Source organism: Myotis daubentonii, chromosome 2 (assembly GCF_963259705.1).
Source record: "Myotis daubentonii chromosome 2, mMyoDau2.1, whole genome shotgun sequence".
NCBI classification, from domain to species: Eukaryota; Metazoa; Chordata; class Mammalia; order Chiroptera; family Vespertilionidae; genus Myotis; species Myotis daubentonii.
This window is the reverse complement of record NC_081841.1, coordinates 129,310,050-129,330,218: the sequence shown is the minus strand read 5'-3', so window position 1 is coordinate 129,330,218 and position 20,169 is coordinate 129,310,050. Positions and strand designations below refer to the sequence as shown.

The 20,169-nt window shown below is 44.8% G+C and overlaps 1 protein-coding gene across 3 annotated transcripts in view; it reads left to right on the top strand.

The window, feature by feature from the left end:
• Nucleotides 1-18,645: 18,645 nt before the first annotated feature.
• Nucleotides 18,646-20,169, top strand: part of VPS36 (vacuolar protein sorting 36 homolog) — a 45,408-nt gene continuing 43,884 nt past the window's right edge. For 2 of the 3 annotated variants that reach the window (XM_059684522.1, XM_059684521.1), the window contains exon 1: nucleotides 18,646-18,814. In XM_059684522.1, coding sequence (XP_059540505.1) covers nucleotides 18,719-18,814 — 96 coding nt within the window. In that variant the 5' untranslated portion in view covers nucleotides 18,646-18,718. The remainder of the gene's footprint in view (nucleotides 18,815-20,169) is intronic. The other variant, XM_059684520.1, reaches the window with a different exon arrangement.

Below are 20,169 nucleotides of genomic sequence, written 5' to 3'. Positions count from 1 at the left end.
GAGACCACTTAATAGATAAAGGGTTTTACTTTGAGTGATGGAACTAGATAGAAGTAGTGGTTGTACAACATTATGAGCATATTAATACCACTGAGCTGTTCACTGTAAAATAGTTAATTTTATGTTATGTAAATTTCAATTTTTTTTTTATTCTCATCTGAGGACATGCTTACAGAGAGGAAGGGAAAGAGAGAGAGAGAAACATCAATGTGAGAGAGAAAACGGGATCAGTTGCCTTCCATACATGCTGGGACCTGGGATCAAATGTGCCCTGCCTGGGAATGGAACTGGCAACCTTTCAGTGCACAGCATGATGCTCAACCGACTAAGCCACTACAGCCAGGCCCAGTATTTTTTTTTTTAAGTGGCATAGTAAAAAACTAAAATAAAATAAATAATAATAAAAGGAAATGACTCAAAAAGAAAGCTGTACTCTTGTTTCCTGGAAGTTTTTTTTTTTTTTTTTAATTATTATTACTGCTTCAATTCATCAGTAGTTAGCCTATTCAGGTTTTGTGATTCTTCCTAATTGAGTTTTGGAAAATTGTATTTTTCTGGGAATATGACCATTTCGTCCAGGTTGTCCAGTTTGTTGGAATATAGTCGTTCATGGTATTATTTTTTTTTTAACCATCTTTTGTATTTCTGTGGGGCTCAGTTGTTACTTCACCTCTTTTGTTTCTGATTTTGTTTATTTGGGTTCTTGATGAGTCTGGTGAAGGGCTCATCAATTTTTTTTATCTTTTCAAAGAACCATCTTTATCTTTTCAAAGAACCATCTCTTGGTTTTATTGATTTTTTGTATAGTTTTTGTTTTTTTAGTTTCTATGTCATTTATTTCTGCACTGATCTTTATTATGTCCTTCCTTCTACTTATTCTGGGCTTTTCTTATTGTTCTCTATTTTTTTAAGTTGCAGTGTTAAAAAACTTATTAAATGTTTTTCTTATTTTTGAGGTAGGCCTGTAATGCTATGAACTTCTTTCTCAGGACTGCTTTCACTGTGTCCCATATATTTGCGGTTGTGTGTTCATTTTCATTTGTTTCTAGGATGTTTTTAATTTCTTCTTTGATCTCTTTGGTAACCCATTCATTGTTTAATAGCATGCTATTTAGCCTCCATGTATTTGAATGTTTTTGAATGTTTTATTGTAGTTGATTTCTAATTTCATGCTATTGTGATTTGAGAAGATGCTTGATATGATTTCAGTCTTCTTGAACATATAGAGACTTAGTTTGTGTCCTAACATGTGGTCTATTTTTGAAAATATCCCATGTGCACTTGAGAAGTGTAGGGAGCAGCTATAGGGTTAACCCTCAGACTGACCTGTGGCAGGGCCACAAACAAGTCCCAGCTTGGAGGGCAGAACCCTCCTAGCATAATTAAGCTTGACCTTATAGTCCTCCTTTGTTCCTTCCTAGGTAGCTAATGGGCTGTAGGAGGTACAGCAAGTGCTGCCAAAATAAGGTGAAACTCACAAGAACATTGTAAACATGTTGACCACTTCCCTTGTTTTGCTTTGTGTGCTCTGACTATAAAATAAAGCTTCGGCTTACAGGCTGTGTCACTGTGTCCTCATCCAGGCACAAGTGAACCTACCTAGCACCAACTGTATTATCTTGTCTGTCTTCTTTAATCCTTCACCACCCCTCCTCAGGTTCACCCCTGGCCATGCTGGATGTGGTTCAGAGAAGAATATCTAATCTGTAGCTTTGGGATGAAATGTTCTGTAAATGTCAATTAATTCCATCTGATCTAGTGTGTCATTTAGGATTGCTGTTTCCTTGTTAATTTTTTTCTATAAGATCTATTCAGTGATGTCAGTGGGGTGTTAAAGTCCCCTACTATGTTTGTATTGTTGTTGCTCTCTCCCTTAAAATCCTCCAGAAGTTTTTTTGTCATAAATTTGGATGCTCCAATATTGGGTGTATGTATGTTTACCAGAGGTATATCCTCTTGTTGTATCCATCCTTTTAATATTATGAAGTGGCCTTCATCATCTCATTATAGCCTTCATTTTGAAGTCTATTTTGTCAGATATGAGTATTGCTACTCCAGCTTTTTCTTTTTTCATTTCCTTTTGCCTGGAAACTTTTTTTCCATCCCTTTACTTTCATTCTGTGTGAGTCCTTTATTCTGAGGTGGGTCTCTTATAGACAGCATATATATGGATCATGTTTTCTTATCCATTCTGCTATTCTATGTCTTTTGATTGGAGCATGTAAGCCATTTACATTTAAGGTTATTCTTGACTCGAGGCCCAATGCACGAAAATTCGTGCAAGAATGGGCCTTCCTTCCCCTGGCTGCCGTTACTGCCTTCTCTCAGGCTGGAGCCGTCTTTCTGCCTTCCCACGCAGCCCAGAGGCCCGGAGCGACTGGGGCGGTATGGAATGCCTGTGTCCTGCCCCGCCCCCAGCCGCTGGGCACCTGCGTATGCAAATGAACCTGCAGTCTTTGTTGTGTTAATTTGCATACTCACTCCTGATTGGCTAGTGGGCGTTACAAAGGTATGGTCAATTTTCATCTTTCTCTTTTATTAGTGTAGATAGGTTCTTATTTTTGCCATTCTTATTATTTATGCCTGTGTTCTTCTCTTTATTTCTTCTTCTTACAACAGTCCCTTTAGCATTTCTTTTTTTTAAATTTTTTTTATTGATTAAGTTATTATATATGTGTCCTTATCCCCACGTTACTCCCCATCTCCCCCACTCACGCCCTCACCCCCCTGTTGTCTGTGTCCATTGCCCTTAGCATTTCTTGCAGTGCTGGTTTGATGGTAATAAGCCAGTCAGAGAAAGATAAGTATCACATGATCTCACTCATATGTGGAATCTAATGAACAAAATAAACTGAGCAAAATAGATCCAGAGGCATAGAAGCATGGAACTGACTTTTGAATCTTAGAGGAAAGGCTGGGAAAGGTGGGTGGGTGGGTGGAAAGAGATCAACCAAAGAACTTGTATACATATATGCATAACCCATGCATACAGACAATAGGGTGGTGAAGGCCTGGTGTGGGGGGAAGGTTCGGGCTAGAAGAGGTCAATGGGAGTAAAAGGGGGCCATATATAATACCTTCAATAATAAAGATAAAAATAAATAAATAAACAAATAAATAAACAGCTGGAGATCTCAATAGACTGAGATGCCGAGTAGAAAAACCTACAAAACTGCTAGGTTTTCAACATTATAATTCTTATCTTAGCTCTGGGCTCACTTACTACTTCTACAGTGGTATCTTTTTAAAGTCATCCTCCCACAATTCCACAATTGTTGGAAGGAGGACAGACTGTTTTCTAAAAGATCCAAAGAGCAGTCTTCCAAACAGGTTTTTGTTAGGTCGGAGAGAGCCCAGGATCGGATACATGCAGACATGTGATGAGATAATGGACTCCCCCTGGCATTTCTAACAGATCAGCGTGTCAGACACAGATACTGGCTTCTCCCTGAATCAACATGATCCCCACACAGATACTGACTCCTTCCTGAATACCTTGCTGACCCCCTGCAGCTGAAACTTCCTTAGCTGAATGTCCACGCACCGCCCCCAACCGCAGTATAAAAAAAACATCCCTCTCCCTGTCGGCGTGAATCCACGTGCCCTGTCTTTGGGGTCCGTGGGTCTCCCAGGGCAATAAACCTCCCCTCCCCTCCCCTCCCCACCCCTTCCCTTCCCTTCCCTCTACTCTTTATTTCTTACACCACCTCCTGAGCCACCTAACCTAACAGTTTTCACCAATACAGCTGACCATGCAACTGTAGTACTGTAGTCACCTGAAGTATTGATGATCAGCTTAAGTTGTTTCTTCTGTGTTCATGTGAAATAGGGAAAGAACAGGGCAGAGCAATACAAGGGACAGAAGAAAACGGGGACTCAATGAGGACATGAATTCCATGGAGGAAGGAACCTCAAGAAAGAGGGAATGGCCCAGTGTTGGGTGCTAAAGAGATCAGGTAGGATTGGGACTGAAAGGAACCTTTGGATTCAGAAGTTAGGAGGCTCTGACAAATTATTCTGTAGAAAGTACAAAATACTGCTGAGAGAAATTAAAACCCTAAATAAGTGAAGTAGAGAATATACATATGGATTAGAAGATCCTATATTAAGATATCTATTCTCTCCAAGTAGATTTATTCAATCCCATCGAAATAAAACTAGAAGGCTTTTCTATTGAAATTGACATTGAATTCTAAAATTTAAAAGGAAATGTAAAGGATCTAGAGAGGAACAATTTTGAAACAGAACAAAATTGAAAGATTAACAGTACCTGATTTCAAAATGTATTTATAAAGCCACAGTAACCCAAGACAGTGTGGCATTGGTGTTAAGAACAACAAATCAATGAAATACAATAGAGATCCAGAAATTCAGGGTGGGACAAAAGTAGGTTTACAGTTATGAGTACTCAAAACACAAGAGTTTATTCTTGTATTCTTATTTATTATTTTCCATAGAACAACTGTAAACCTACTTTTGCCCCACCCTATATACTCAAGGCACTATGGTCAGTCAGTTTTCTACAAGTTTCAAAGACAACTCAATGGAGGAGAAGGATAGTCTTTCCAAAAAATGGTGTTGGGACAATTGGCTATGCACATACTAAAGATTAAGCAGAAAGTAACCAATTCTCCATCAACTGATGAATGGATAAACAAATTGTTAAAGGTTTATGTAATTGACTACTATTCAGCAATAACAAGGGACAAAATACTGAGAAATGCAACAACTGGATGAGTCATAAAAACATGGCATTGCATTTAAGCCAGAGACAAAGAACTACAATACCTTATGATTCCATTTACCTGAAATTCTAGAAAAGGCAAAACTATAGTGATAAAATGCAGATTAATAGTTCTTAGAGACCAAGAACTTGGAGGAGGAAATTGAATACAAAGAGCCAGGGGAAACTTTTTAAGGTGATTAAAATATTCTTGACATTATAGAACCAAGATGGCGGCATAGGTTAACGCCGGAGTTTGCTGCTTTGAACAACTACTTCAAAAGTGAAACCAAAAAACGGAAGGGACATCACCCAGAACCACAGGAACGCTGGCTGAGTGGAAGTCCTACAACTAGGAGGAAAGAGAAACGCACACAGACACTCAGAGGAGGCGCAGTGCTGAAGTCAAATTCTGAGGTGCGGAGTGCGAGGAGCGGGCTGGCGGCGGAGGGCGCGATTGTTGTTTTCAATCGGGAGGGAGTCGCAGACTCTGAGCACCAGATCCGGGCGACTCTTTAGGGACCCAGACTCAAACGGGAGAAGCGGGACTGTCTGGCTTCGGTCAGAGCGAGTGCAGCTTTCTCTCCGAGCTTTGCAGCGGGTGCTGGGACTCAGAGAGGCAGAGCCCCTGGGGACAGGACTGAGAGCCACCATAACTGCTCTCTCCAGCCCACCCTGTTGATCCTGTTCGACCCGCCCTGCCCAAGCCCTGCACAGAGGCATTTGCCGGATAGCCTCAGGCAAAGGCCAAATTAGCACCTCCCTAGAGGACAGAAGTTCTCTCACTGCTGACACAGCTGATTCTCATAGCCACTTGGCCTGGAGGTCAAACCCTCCCTGGAATTAGCTACAACAATCAAGATTTAACTATAAGACTGCGAACAAAGACCACTAGGGGGTGCACCAAGGAAGCATAACAAAATGCGGAGACAAAGAAACAGGACAAAATTGTCAAAGGAAGATAGAGAGTTCAGAACCACACTTTTAAGGTCTCTCAAGAACTGTTTAGAAGCTGCCGATAAACTTAATGAGATCTACACGAAAACTAATAAGACACTCGATCTTATATTGGGGAACCAACTAGAAATTAAGCACACACGGTCTGAAATAACGAATATTAAACAGACGCCCGACAGCAGACCAGAGGAGCGCAAGAATCAAGTCAATGATTTGAAATGCGAGGAAGCAAAAAACATCCAACCGGAAAAGCAAAATGAAAAAAGAATCCAAAAATGCGAGGATAGTGTAAGGAGCCTCTGGGACAGCTTCAAGCGTACCAACATCAGAATTATAGGGGTGCCAGAAGAAGAGAGAGAGCAAGATATTGAAAACCTATTTGAAGAAATAATGACAGAAAACTTCCCCCACCTGGTGAAAGAAATGGACTTACAGGTCCAAGAAGCGCGGAGAACCCCAAACAAAAGGAATCCAAAGAGGACCACACCAAGACACATGATAATTAAAATGCCAAGAGCAAAAGATAAAGAGAGAATCTTAAAAACAGCAAGAGAAAGAAAGCCAGTTACCTACAAGGGAATACCCATACGACTGTCAGCTGATTTCTCAACAGAAACTTTGCAGGCCAGAAGGGAGTGGCAAGAAATATTCAAAGTGATGAATACCAAGAACCTACAACCAAGATTACTTTATCCAGCAAAGCTATCATTCAGAATTGAAGGTCAGATAAAGAGCTTCACAGATAAGGAAAAGCTAAAGGAGTTCATCACCACCAAACCAGGATTATATGAAATGCTGAAAGGTATCCTTTAAGAAGAGGAAGAGGAAGAACAAGGTAAAGATACAAATTATGAACAACAAATATGCATCTATCAACAAGTGAATCTAAGAATCAAGTGAATTAATAATCTGATGAACAGAATGAACTGTTGATTATAATAGAATCAGGGACATAGAAAGGGAATGGACTGACTATTCTTGGGGGGGGGAAGGGGTGTGGGAGATGTGGGAAGAGACTGACAAAAATCGTGCACCTATGGATGAGGACAGTGGGTGGGGAGTGAGGGCGGAGGGTGGGGCGGGAACTGGGAGGAGGGGAGTTATGGGGGGGAAAAAAAAGAGGAACAAATGTAATAATCTGAACAATAAAGATTTAATTAAAAAAAAAAAGACCCCAAGAAACCAGAAACACCAATCAGAAAGGATATATGCACCCCTATGTTCATAGCAGCACAATTCACCATAGCTAAGATCTGGAAACAGCCTAAGTGCCCATCAGTAGATGAATGGATTAGAAAACTGTGGTACATCTACACGATGGAATACTATGCTGCTGTAAAAAGGAAGGAACTCTTACCATTTGCAACGTCATGGATGGAACTGGAGAGCATTATGCTAAGTGAAATAAGCCAGTCAATAAAGGAAAAATACCACATGATCTCACTCATTCATGGACAATAGAGACCATTATAAACTTTTGAACAATAATAGATACAGAGGCAGAGCTGCCTCAAACAGATTGTCAAACTGCAGTGGGAAGGCTGGGGAGGGTTGGGGGGCAGGAGGTAGGAGGGTAAGAGATCAACTAAAGGACTTGTATGCATGCATATAAGCATAACCAATGGACATAAGACACTGGGTGATAGGGGAGGCTAGGGGACTGTCTAGGGCGGGGGGATAAAATGGATACATATGTAATACCCTTTGTAATACTTTAAGCAATAAAAAAAAAAAAAAAAAAAAAAGACCACAAAAAAAATAAAATATTCTTATACATGATTGTGGATAAATGATTATAATCAAAACTCATCATGTATATTTAAAAATTTTTATTGGATGTAAATTATATCTAACTACATAAAGCAGCGGTTCTCAACCTGTGGGTCGCGACCCCTTTGGCGGTCAAACGACCCTTTCACAGGGGTCGCCTAAGACCATCCTGCATATCAGATATTTACATTACGATTCATAACAGTAGCAACATTACAGTTATGAAGTAGCAAAGAAAATAATTTTATGGTTGGTCACAACATGAGGAACTGTATTTAAAGGGCCAGAAGGTTGAGAACCACTGTCCTAGAGCAAAGGAAACTAAGGAGAAAATAAACAAATGGGACTACATCAAAATAAAAAGCTTCTGCACAGCGAAAGAAACTATCATCAAAATGAAAAGGGAACCCACTGTAGAGGAGAACATATTTGCCAATGATACATCTGATGAGGGGTTAGTATCTAAAATATATAAAGGACTCATACAACTCATCAAAAGGAAGACAAATAATCCAATTAAAAAATGGGCAGAAGACCTGAATAGACATTTCTCCAAAGAGAACATACAAATGGCCAAGAGACATATGAAAAAAAATGTTCAAACTCGCCAATCACCATAGAAATGCAAATTTAAACCACAAAGAGATATCACCTCAGCCCTGTTAGGATGGCTATCATCAAAACGTCAGAAAACAACAAGTGTTGGATGTGGAGAAAAGGGAATACTAATTTATTGCTGGTGGGAATGCATATTGGTACAGCCACTATGGAAAACAGTATGGAGTTTCTTCAAAAATTAAAAATGGAACTTCTGGTTAACCCAGCAATCCCACTTCTGGGAATCTATCATAAAAACCCCAAATCAGCAATCAGAATGAATATATGCACCCTATGTTCATAGTGGCATTATTTACAATAGCTAAGATTTGGAAACAGCCCAAGTGCCCATCAGTAGATGAATGAATAAAAAAGCTGTGGGACATTTGTACAACGGAATACTATGCAGCTATAAAAAAGAGGGACCTTTTACCCTTTGGGAAAGCCTGGAATATATTATGCTAAGTGAAACAAGACAATCTGAGAAAGATAAATATCACATGATCTCAGTTATTTGTGGACTCTAATAAACGAAATTAATTGACCTGCCCAGCTGGCATGGCTCAAGGGTCAAGCAATGATCACAGTTTGAGTCCTGGTCAGGGCACATGCTCGGGTTGCAGGCTGGATCCCAAGTGTGGGGCATGCAGGAGGCAGCCATTCAGTGATTCTCTCTCATCATTGATGTTCCTCTCTCTCCCCCTCTCCCTTCCTCTCTCGGAAGTCAATAAAAATATATTAAAAAAAATTAATTGACCAACAAAATAAGACCTGAAGCATGGAACAGACTGACATATCTTGATGTGGGGTATGGGGGACTAGAAGAGATAAACCAAAGAACTTATATACTTACAAGAGGCCTGGTGCACAAAATTCATGCATGGGCGGGTGTGTGTGTGTGTGTGTGTGTGTGTGTGTGTGTCCCTCAGCCCGGCCTCCTCCCTCTCACAATCCGGGATCTCTCAGGGGATAGCCGACAGCCCTCTTGCAATCCAGGACCACTGGCTTCTAACAGCTCGCCTGCCTGCCTGCCTGCCTGCCTGCCTTATTGCCCCTAACCGCCTCTGCCTTGCCTGCCTGATCACCCCTAACCACTCTGCCTGCCTGTCTGATCACCCCAACTGTTTGCCTGCCTGCCTGATAGCCCCTAACCACCTCTGCCTCAGCCCCCGCTGCTGTGGCTTCATCTGGAAGGATGTCCAGAATGACATCCGGAAGGTCGTTTGGCTGTCTGGTCTAATTAGCATATTACACTTTTATTATTATAGACTAGAGGCCCGGTGCACAAAAATTTGTGCACTCGTGGGGCGGGGGTGTCTCTCAGCCCGACCTGTGCCCTCTTGCAGTCTGGGACCCCTCAGGAGATAATGACCTGCTGGCTTAGGCCTGCTCCCGGGTGTCAGAGGGCAGGCCCAATGCCTAGGTGCAGCCCCTGGTCGGGCTCAGAGCAGGGCCGATTGGGGAGTCGAGCACAGAGCAGGGCGGATTGGGAGGTTGCGATGCCACCCTCAGTCACGCTCAGGGTAGGGCCGATTGGGAGGGTTGGGGCAATGTCCCCTGTCACACTCAAGGCAGGGTCGATGGGGAGGTTGCGGCGCCACCCCCTGTCACGCACAGAGCAGGGCCAATCAGGGGGTTGGGGCACTGCCCCCTGTCACAGAGCAGGGCCGATCAGGGGGTTGGGGCACTGCCCCCTGTCACGCACAGAGTAGGGCCAATCAGGGGTTTGGGGCGCTGCCCCCTGTCACGCAAAGAGCAGGGCCCATCAGGGGGTTGGGGCACCGCTACTCTCACACTCAGGGCAGGGCCGATGGGGAGGTTATGGCTCTACCCCGTCACACACAGAGCAGGGCCCGTGGCGGGGGGGGGGGGGCGGGTTGGGGCGCCGCACCCTGTCACACACAGAGCCGCAGGGCGATCAGGGGGTTGGGGAGCTCCCCCTATCAGGCACAGAGCAGGGCTGATCAGGGGGTTGGGGCACCTTCCCCTGTCACAAACAGAGCAGGGTAGATAGGGAGGTTGTGGCCCCGCCCCCTGTCACACACAGAGCCGCAGGGCGATCAGGGGGTTTGGGCACTGCCCCCTGTCACACTGATCCCGGTGCCGGGAGGCCTCGTGGCTCTGTTGATCCCAGTGCTGGGAAGCATATGACCCTTTTACTATATAGGGTAGAGGCCTGGTGCACGGATGGGTGCTGGCCTGTTTGCCCTGAAGGGTATCCTGGATCAGGGTGGGGGTCCCCACTGGGGTGCCTGGCCAGCCTGGGTGAGGGGATGATGGCTGTTTGCAGCTGGTCACACATCCTTCAGGGTGGGGGTCCTCACTGGGGTGCCTGGCCAGCCTGGGTGAGGGGATGATGGCTGTTTGCAGCTGGTCACACACCCTTCAGGGTGGGGGTCTCCACTGGGGTGCCTGGCCAGTCTGGGTGAGGGGCTGAGGGCTGTTTTCAGGCTGGGGGTGACTGGAGCTCCCAACCGCTCCTTTCTTTCTTTCTTTCTTTTTTTTTTTTTTTATTCTGGGCCAGCTTTAGCTTTGAGGTTTGGCTCCAGCTCTTAGGCCTCCGCTGCTGAAAGTAGGTTTCTGGCCTTTGCTTACAATGTTGCGATCCTGCTGGCTGAAGGACTAAAGCAGGTTTCTGGGGTTTTGTTTAGCTTCTATATTTGTTACATAGTTACTTAGAGTTGCAGCTCAGAGGCCTGCAGCGGCAGGCGGGGAACATTGGAGTCCTCCATCACTGAAGCAAGCAAGCCTCATGTTAGTTTCAAGCTGCCTGGCTGCCGGCCGCCATCTTGGCTGGCAGTTAATTTGCATATTGCCCTGATTAGCCAATGGGAAGGGTAGCGGTTGTATGCCAATTACCATGTTTCTCTTTTATTAGATAGGATATGCATAGCCCATGGACATGGGCTATAGGGTAGTGAAGACCTGGGAGGGTGGGTAGGGGCTGGGAGGAGGGGGATGAAGAGGGGGGAAATGAGAGATATCTGTAATACTGTCAACAATAAAAAATATATTAAAAAATAAACTAAAAATTAAAATAAATAAAAGAATTTCAATAGAAGAATTGGAAAAAATGAACGGTCACTTTTGAAAATACAAATTCAGTCTCCAATATTCAGAAATTGAAACCGGACACCCATCAGACCCTAATCATGTTTCTTTTCCTTGGTGATACTGGAAGTTTTTTGAAGTATCTTGTAGAACACAGGAGAGGCTGTGCTCCAACCCTTCTGCAGCATCAACCATAACTGGCTAACATCAGCTGAAAATGGTCTAGCCAATGCAGTTAGCAGTTAAGTGACTCCAGTGTGACCTCAAGACCTTGATGAAACCAAAAATTACACTTCCATGGAACTAAAATTCTTTTTTTAAAAAATTAAATCTTTATTGTTCAGATTATTACATTAGTTACTCTTTTTTCCCACCATAACTCCCCTCCACCCAGTTCCCACCCCACCCTCCACCCTCACTCCCCACCCACTGTCCTCCTCCATAGATGCACAATTAATGTCCAATCTCTTCCCTCACCCCCACACCCGTTTACCCCCCCCAAGAATAGTCAGTCCATTCCCTTTCTATGTCCCTGATTCTATTACAATCACCAGTTCATACTGTTCAACAAATTATTTATTCACTTGATTTTTAGATTCACTTGTTGATAGATGTGTATTTGTTGTTCATAATTTGTATCTTTATCTTTTTCTTCTTCTTCCTCTTCTTAAAGGATACCTTTCAGCATTTCATATAATACTGGTTTGGTGGTAATGAACTCCTTTAGCTTTTTCTTATCTGTGAAGCTCTTTATCTGACCTTCACTTCTGAATGATAGCTTTGCTGGATAAAGTAGTCTTGGTTGTAGGTTCTTGGCATTCATCATTTTGAATATTTCTTGCCATTCCCTTCTGGCCTGCCAAGTTTCTGTTGAGAAATCAGCTGACAGTCGTATGGGTATTCCCTTGTAGGTAACTGATTTTCTTTCTCTTGCTGCTTTTAAGATTCTCTCTTTGTCTTTTGCTCTTGGCATGTTAATTATGATGTGTCTTGGTGTGGTCCTCTTTGGATTCCTTTTGTTTGGGGTTCTCCGCGCTTCTTGGACCTGTAAGTCCATTTCTTTCACCAGGTGGGGGAAGTTTTCTGTCATTATTTCTTCAAATAGGTTTTCAATATCTTGCTCTCTCTCTTCTTCTGGCACCCCTATAATTCTGTTGTTGGTACCCTTGAAGCTGTCCCAGAGGCTCCTTACACTATCTTCATGTTTTTGGATTCTTTTTTCATTTTGTTTTTCCGGTTGGGTATTTTTTGCTTCTTCATATTTCAAATCTTTGACTTGATTCTTGTGCTCCTCTGGTCTGCTTTTGGGAGTCTGTATAATATTCTTTATTTCAGTCAGTGTATGCTTAATTTCTAGTTGGTTCTTTATCACAACATCGAGAGTTTCACCAGTCTTCTTGAGGATCTCACTACATTTATTGGCAGTCTCACCAGTTTTCTTGAAGATCTCACTACATTTATCAGCGGTCTCACCAGTCTTTTCGAGGGCCTTATTAAATTTATCGGCGGCTTCTAGACAGTTCTTTAAAGACCTTAAAAGTGTGGTTTTGAACACTATATCCAGCAGTTTGCTTTCCTCCAATTCTGTCATTTGTGTCCTGTTTTTTTGTCTTGGCATTTTTTATGCTTCGCTGTGTCGATAGAGTGGCTTTCTGTGCTAAGTGTCCCAATTACCTGAGGTAGACACTCTTGGTGCACCCCCTTGTGGGCTTTGTGCACAGTCTTGTTGTAATTAAGCCTTGATTGTTGTAGTTATCACTGGGAGGAATTGACCTCCAGGCCAATTGGCTGTCAGAATCAGCTCTGTCTGCAGTGGGAGAACTTCTGTGCTGGAGACACCCCTTTGGGGCTAGACTTGCTTCAGTGGGGCTTTGGTGCTCACTGAGTCTGCCCCCTGAGTGTGTCTTTTATGGTTCCACAGAGCTGAAAACTGGATGGTCCCGCCCTGACCTCTGGGCTTCCTGGCTCCTGGATCTCTAGGGAGGTGCTAATCTAGCCTTTGCCTAAGGCTATCCAGCAAAAGTCTCCCTGCAGGGCTTGGGCTTGGCGGGTCCCACGGGATCAACAGGGTGGGATTAGCAATTATGGCTGCTCTCAGTCTTGCCCTCAGAGGCTCTGCTTCTCAGTGTCCCAGTAATCGATGCAAGCCCCACGGAGAGAAAGCTGCCCTAGGGTTCTGAGCGATGCCAGACAGTCCCGCTTCTCCTGTATGAGTCTGGGTCCCTAGAGACTCGCCCGGAGCTGGAGCTCAGAGCCTGAGACTCCTTCCTGATTGAAAACGACAACCACGCCCTCAGCCGCCAGCCTGCTCCGCATGCACTCCGCGCCTTAGTATTTTACTTCAGCACTGCGCCTCCTCTAGGTCTCGGTATGCTTTTCTCTTTCCTCCTAGTTGTAGAACTTTCACCCAGCCAGCCTTCCTGTGGTTCTGGATGATGTCCGTTTTGTCTTTTAGTTTTATTTTTGAAGTGGTTGTTCGAGGCAGCAAACTCCGGTGTTTACCTATGCCGCCATCTTGGTTTCTCTCCCTAAAATTCTTAGACCCATTTTCAAAGTGAGGGGTGCCTGAAACTGTTGCCCAGTTGAAAAGAAAACCAAACACCACTAGGAATGCATGACTTCAACCAATCAAACCCTGCCAACTTGGAACTCCTTTGTACTTTATGTTGCTCTTCCCATACCTTACTTCAATTGACTAAGTTCAGAATCACCCAATCAGATCCTCCTAAATTAGAATTTATGAATAACTTTTTCTAATCCTCACCTCCTAAAAGTTGTCTCCAGATTTTGTTAGGGGAGACAGACTTGAGCTTTTGTCATGGAATTGAACCAGTTCCATGTGTGCCTGTGTGCACAAATGGAAAGAAATGTACAATCAGGAGTTTACAGTGGTGAAAAGAATTAACTTATTAGGATTGGTGCCAAGTTGGAGAATGGTTGAGTTCCTACTCCAAAATACCCAACTCCCTGATGGCTTACAGACAAGAAAGAGACTTTATAGAGTAAAAATAATCACAAGTCATCCTGAGTAAGGGGCTTGGGATCATGGGTAAAACTGATTCAAGAATGAGGTGAGGGGAAGAGTTCCAGTCAAAATGACAATATAGATAAACTCTGTGCTTGCCTCCTCCCATTACCACATTCTAATTACAAGTAAATTACAGAACAATCAACTTAGAGAACCATCCGAAGACTACCTGAACAAAAGTCCTGTAACTACGTATATAAAGAAGGAGCCACTTTGAGATGGGTAGGAGTGGGTGGAGACATTAACCAGGCTGGCTTCATAGCCAGTTGTGGCAGTTGAGAATTGGGAGGGATAGTTCAGTGGCAGAGGTCTCCCGCTGAGAAACAAGGGGTCCCAGCCCCACACTTGGCTCCCCATCCCGGAGAAACAATGCCAGGAAGAGGAACCCCACAACATCTTGCTGTGAAAATCAGTGGGGATTCTCCCGGATGAGATGGAAGGCTGCGGGAAACCCAGGTGTCCTCCTAAAAGTCCCTCACACAGGCTAACTCTCTCGTAGGCACTCACCCTGGACTCCAGGGAGAGATAGGGGCTGGGCTGGGCTGGGCTGGGGGAGGGAGGACCAGAGACATACAGGGAAAACTGAGCTGTATGGCTTCAGGGCAAGGGCTGGAGGGACAGCCACCATTGCCTCTGTATTGAGCTCTTCTCTCACACAGCCAAATCTGAATCTGCACTAACCTGGTGAACACCATTCGCCCCACCCTGGTGACTCCCTGAGACCCTGCCTCACCAAACTTGCATACCACCTGGGGCTCTTTCAATAGCTGAGTCTTGTAAGCAGCCAGCAGGTGGCAGCAGACCTCAGCAAGCTCATTTGATGAGTGGCCTGAGGCTCGTACTGGTGGTAGCCAGCCTCAGTTCACAGCATGGCCTCTTCCACACATCTCCAGGCCCAGCACTTTGTAGCCCCTATGAGGTAGTGCCAAGGCTGTCATAGGCCGAATTTGGCCAACACCAGAGTCCCTTCCAAGAGGCCCCAGAAACAGAGGCCACATTCAGTGGCTGGCTTCAGACAACAGAGCACTACCCAATTAGCTACACAAGTGGCACACCAGAAGGGTGCTTTCAGCAGACATCAGAGCCCACTGGGGTGAGTCCTGCTCTGTGGAATCAGCCCCCCACACCAGCAGCTTGTATGGGGTGGTTGCAGCCAAAACTTACAGCCAGTCAGCCTCAACCCCATCCACTGACATGCCAACAGCAATCAAGGCTCAACTATAACAGGAGGGCGCACACAACCCACACAAGGGACACGCCTGGAGCACCCAGCTCAGGTGATCAGGAAGACTGTGCCACTGGTCCCCACAGAAAACCTACTCTATTAGGCCACTCTGTCAAGACTGGAAGATGTAGCAGATCTAACTAATAGATAGAAACAAACACAGAGAGGCAGCCAAGATGAGAGACAAAGAAACATGTCCCAGGCCAGCTAGCGTGGTTCAGTGGTTGAGTGTCGACCCATGAACCAAGGGCACATGCTGGGGTTGCAGGCTCAATTCCCAGGAGGGAGCGTGCAGGAGGCAGCTGATTGATGATGTTTCTCTCTCATTGATGTTTCTATCTCTATATCCCTCTCCCTTCCCCTCCTCTCAAAATCAATAAAAACGTATTAAAAAAAAGAAAAAAGAAAAAGAAACATGTCCCAAATGAAAGACCAGGAGAAAACTCCAGAAAAATACCTAAATGGAATGGAGGCAAGCAATCCACCATATACAGAATTCAAAACACTGGTTATAAGGATTCTCAAGAAACTTAGTGAGAAATTCAATAAAGGTATAGTAAGCATAAAAAAAGAACATAGAAATAATAAAAAAGATGAAGCAGTCAGAAATAAGAATACAATAACTGAAAGAATACACTATACTGTAATAATTATGTGTTTTATGGGGCCAGGTAGGTACTTGAAGCATCAGGGGAACCACTCTGTAAAGTACATGATTTTCTAACCACTTTGCTGCACATCTGAAACTAATTGTGAATGTAAACTGTAAACTGAAAAAATAAATAAAAAATATTAAAAAAAGAATACACTAGAAGGAATCAACAGATTAAATGAAGCAGAGAACTGAATCAGTGATTTGGAAGACAAGGTGGCAGAAAACACCCAGTATTACAAGAAATGCTAAAGGGACTTCTTTAAGAAAAAGGAGGGGGAAAGAACATAAATATAAGTAATAAAATGACAATAATTACATACCTATTAATAATCACTTTAAATATAAATGGATTAAGTGCTCCATGCAAAAGACATAGGGTAGCTGAATGGGTAAGAAAATAAGACCAATACATATGCTGTTTACAAGAGAGCCACTTCAGAATGGAAGACACACAAAGACTGAGAGTAAAGGGATGGAAAAAGATATTTCATGCAAATGAAAATTTTAAAAAAAGCTGGGGGAGTAATACATATATCAGACAAAATAGACTTTAAAACAAAGGTTATAATAAGAGACAAAAAAGGACAGGACACTTCATAATGATAAAGGGATCAATCCAATAAAAGGATATAACCCTTTTAAACATTTATGCATCCAACACAGGAGCACCTAAATCTATGAAGAAAATATTGGTGGACATAACAGAAGGGATCAACAGTAATAAAGTTATAGTAGCAGACTTTAATGTCCCTACTATGTGATCAATGTATTGATCTTCCAGACTGAAAATAAAAAAGGAAATAGTGGTCTTAAATGACACATCAGACCAGATGAATTTAATTGATATTTTTAGAGCATTTCACCCCAAAGCAGCAGAATATACATTCTTTTCAAGTGCACATGGAACCAACATTGTTTATAACTAGAGGCCCATTGCATGAAGAGATTCGTGCAATAGGCGTTCCCTTCCCCTGGCTGCTGGCACCAGTTTTCCTCCAGCACCCGGGACCCAGGCCTTCGCTCCGGCCGGAGCCTTCAGTCTTGGCCGCTCCCGCTCCGCAGCTTCGCACCTATGTATGCAAATTAACCGCCATCTTTGTTGGGTTAATTTGCATACTCTCCTGATTGGCTGGTGAGCGTAGCAGAGGGACAGTCAATTTACATGTTTGTATATTATTAGGTAAGATAGCTAAGATATGGAAGCAACCTAAGTGCCCATCATTGGACAATTAGATAAAGATGTGTGGTACATATCTACAATGGGATATTACTCGGCCATAAAAAGAATGAAATCTTGGGAGTGGCGGGGGAAGGGGGAAAGAGGAGACATATGTAATACTTTAAACAATAATAATAATAATAAAAAGAATGAAATCTTACCATTTGTGATAACAGGGATGGACCTAGAGGGTATTATGCTAAGTGAAGTAAGTCAGACAGTGAAAGACAAATACCATATGATTTCATTTACATGTAGCATTTAACGAAAAAAATAAATGAACAAACAAAATAGAAGAGAGCAAACTGATGGTTGCCAGATAAGAGAGGTGGTTGGGGGTTTGGGTGAAAAACTTGAAGGGATTAAGAAGTACAAATTTACAGTTACAAAATAGTCATGGAGCTGTAAAGTACAGCATAGGGCAGTGGTTGGCAAACTGCGGCTTGCGAGCCACATGCGGCTCTTTGGCCCCTTGAGTGTGGCTCTTCCACAAAATACCGACTTCTACGCATGGGCCATGAAGTTTCAGTCGCACTGTACATGTGCGCCCGCACGTGGTATTTTGTGGAAGAGCCACACTTAAGGGGCCAAAGAGCTGCATGTGGCTCGCGAGCCGCAGTTTGCTGACCACTGGCATAGGGAAAATAGTCAATAGTATTGTAACAGCTATGTATGGTTACAGGTGGATACTAGACTTACCAATGGGATCACTTCATAAATTATATGAATGTCTAACGGTAGACTCTAACCACTACGCTGTATACCTGAAACTAATATCAGATAATATTGAATATCTGTAATTGAAGAAAAATTTTAGGATAGTAAATCATTTATTTCAGGTCTTGAGATCACCTTTGGTGTCCTTCAGTTTGGTTTCATGAGGATGTGGCTAGGGGGTCCGTCAGCTTCAGGAGCCGAAATACAACTCAGGTCATGATGTTATCTTTAGCTTAACAAACCCCTATCTTGCATCCATTCGTCAAGGGATGGCCATTGCTCTTGCTGCCTCAAGGGACTAATAACTAAGGTAAGGGCTTAACATTTAACGGCATGCTGTAAAGAAACAGAATAGAGTGCTGGGGCTACATATTAAATCAAAATCACACATTAAATCAGGACCCTCGGTTTCCATTGCAGCTGTGTAAAAATTCAGGCCATAAATATTCATTTGGGATGCAGGAATAATGAGCAATAAGGAAGTCCAAACTGCGGTCCCGGCTCCACCAAAGTCCCTTGTAAGCTCTGGGTTCCTGCCTCTGCGGGACAAAGGATGGGGTGGACAACCCGCCGGCCATTGGCGGAACGACAGCCAGGGGGCGCTGCGGGCACACTTGCACGTCCCTGGGGACCTTCGGGCCCGCGCACTCCCCAGGGCTCCCGCTGGCCGCTCCCTCCCCGCCCGCCGCCAGGGGGCGGTGCAGGCCACCCAGCGCTCACAAGCGGCCGGAGAACGGCGGCGCGGGCGAGCCGGTGGGGCGGGCCAGGCGGAAGGCATGGACCGCTTCGTGTGGACCAGCGGCCTTCTGGAGATCCACGAGGCCCTGGTGATCCAGCAGCGCGGGGTGCGCATCTACGACGGCGAGGAGAAGGTAGGGCGGCAGCGCGGCCCGGCCGGGCCTCGCTCTCGGTCCTCGGCGCGCAGTCAGCCGGCCTGCCGGGCCTCCCCTGCGCGTCGGCGCCGCCCGAGCTGCGCACTGGCTCCGACGCCGGGCCGGTGGTTCCCGGCGGGCGCGCACGGTGGCCGACCCCCTGTGCCCCCCGAAATCTTCCTTAGAATGGCACAGCCTGCGCGGGCCGGGAGGGGCGCCGGCCGGGTCACCCGTCCTCCGCCGCCTGGTCGGCGTGTGCCCCGCGCTGGTGAGGACCCCGCCGGGGTCTCGTCCCCTCCCACCGGGAGGGCGGGCCGTGCGGCCTCCCGGCGCCGCGGCGGTTCCGGCCCAGCCCGCGGAGCGGCCGGCCGATTGCTTCAGTGGATTTCTGAAAAGAGGTCTCGTCTCCTTGAGACGCCAAAAAGCTAAAGTTTTCTTTAAAAAAGAAATTTACGTTAGAAAGGGATTTTGAGCGTTTGTTTTGTCGTGTGATGCAGTGTAGCAGGCCGCGTCTCGTAATCCAAGCATTCACCTTCGGAGATGGGTGCGCACACCGGGGGGATAAGTGTCAGTTGTAAGCAGGCGTTCTGCGGGGACTTCATCTGACCGCCACTGCCCTCCTGTTCTGGTTGACATGTGTGAGCTGGGAGTAGCAGAGCACGTACACACCCACGTTCGTTTCCGGAGTGTCGCCCGCTCCGTGTCCGTCCTGGTTCTGCTGGGGACACTTCCCTCTGTACCTTCCCTGCCCCACGGCTGGTCCTGGCTGCGCCTGCGGGGGCGCAGGCTCCCGCGGCCCGGATCGGAGGCTCCGCCGCCCGGCTCTTCCTCCTCTGGGCATTTTCCATGTGCTGTGTTGTCTCCATTATGGAGGCAGGTCTTTTTCTTAAGTAATTTGCTTGGACTTAGCCATTGACTTCCTCAGCACTTTTATTGACTTGATTCCAAATCGGGTTTGCACTTTCTGGCTGGAGTGACAGCTGTTTTTGTTTTTTAAACCAAGGTTACACCTTTGGAACCATTTTAAATGGGAAGCCTGGGTAACCCGGGTCTGATGATGCCCCGCTCTCAGAACTGAAAGCTGACAAGGGTAGATTAGTCTTCAGAGACTCCTCCAAAGCCACACCCTTCTGGAAGTCATGCTTTTGCAAAGCACAACAGTCTAGTCTGTAGAATCCCAGCATGCAAATTAGGGACATCTTGGCTGACACGTAATGTAACTTTGATATATTTAAAATAATAAAAAATCAAAATCATTAACACCTGTATATGAAAAACGATTGTTAAACCAGCAAATTCTGTTTTTCTCTTAAAATTGTTTTGCTTCTTGGTTTAGCAGACAAGTAGATAATAGG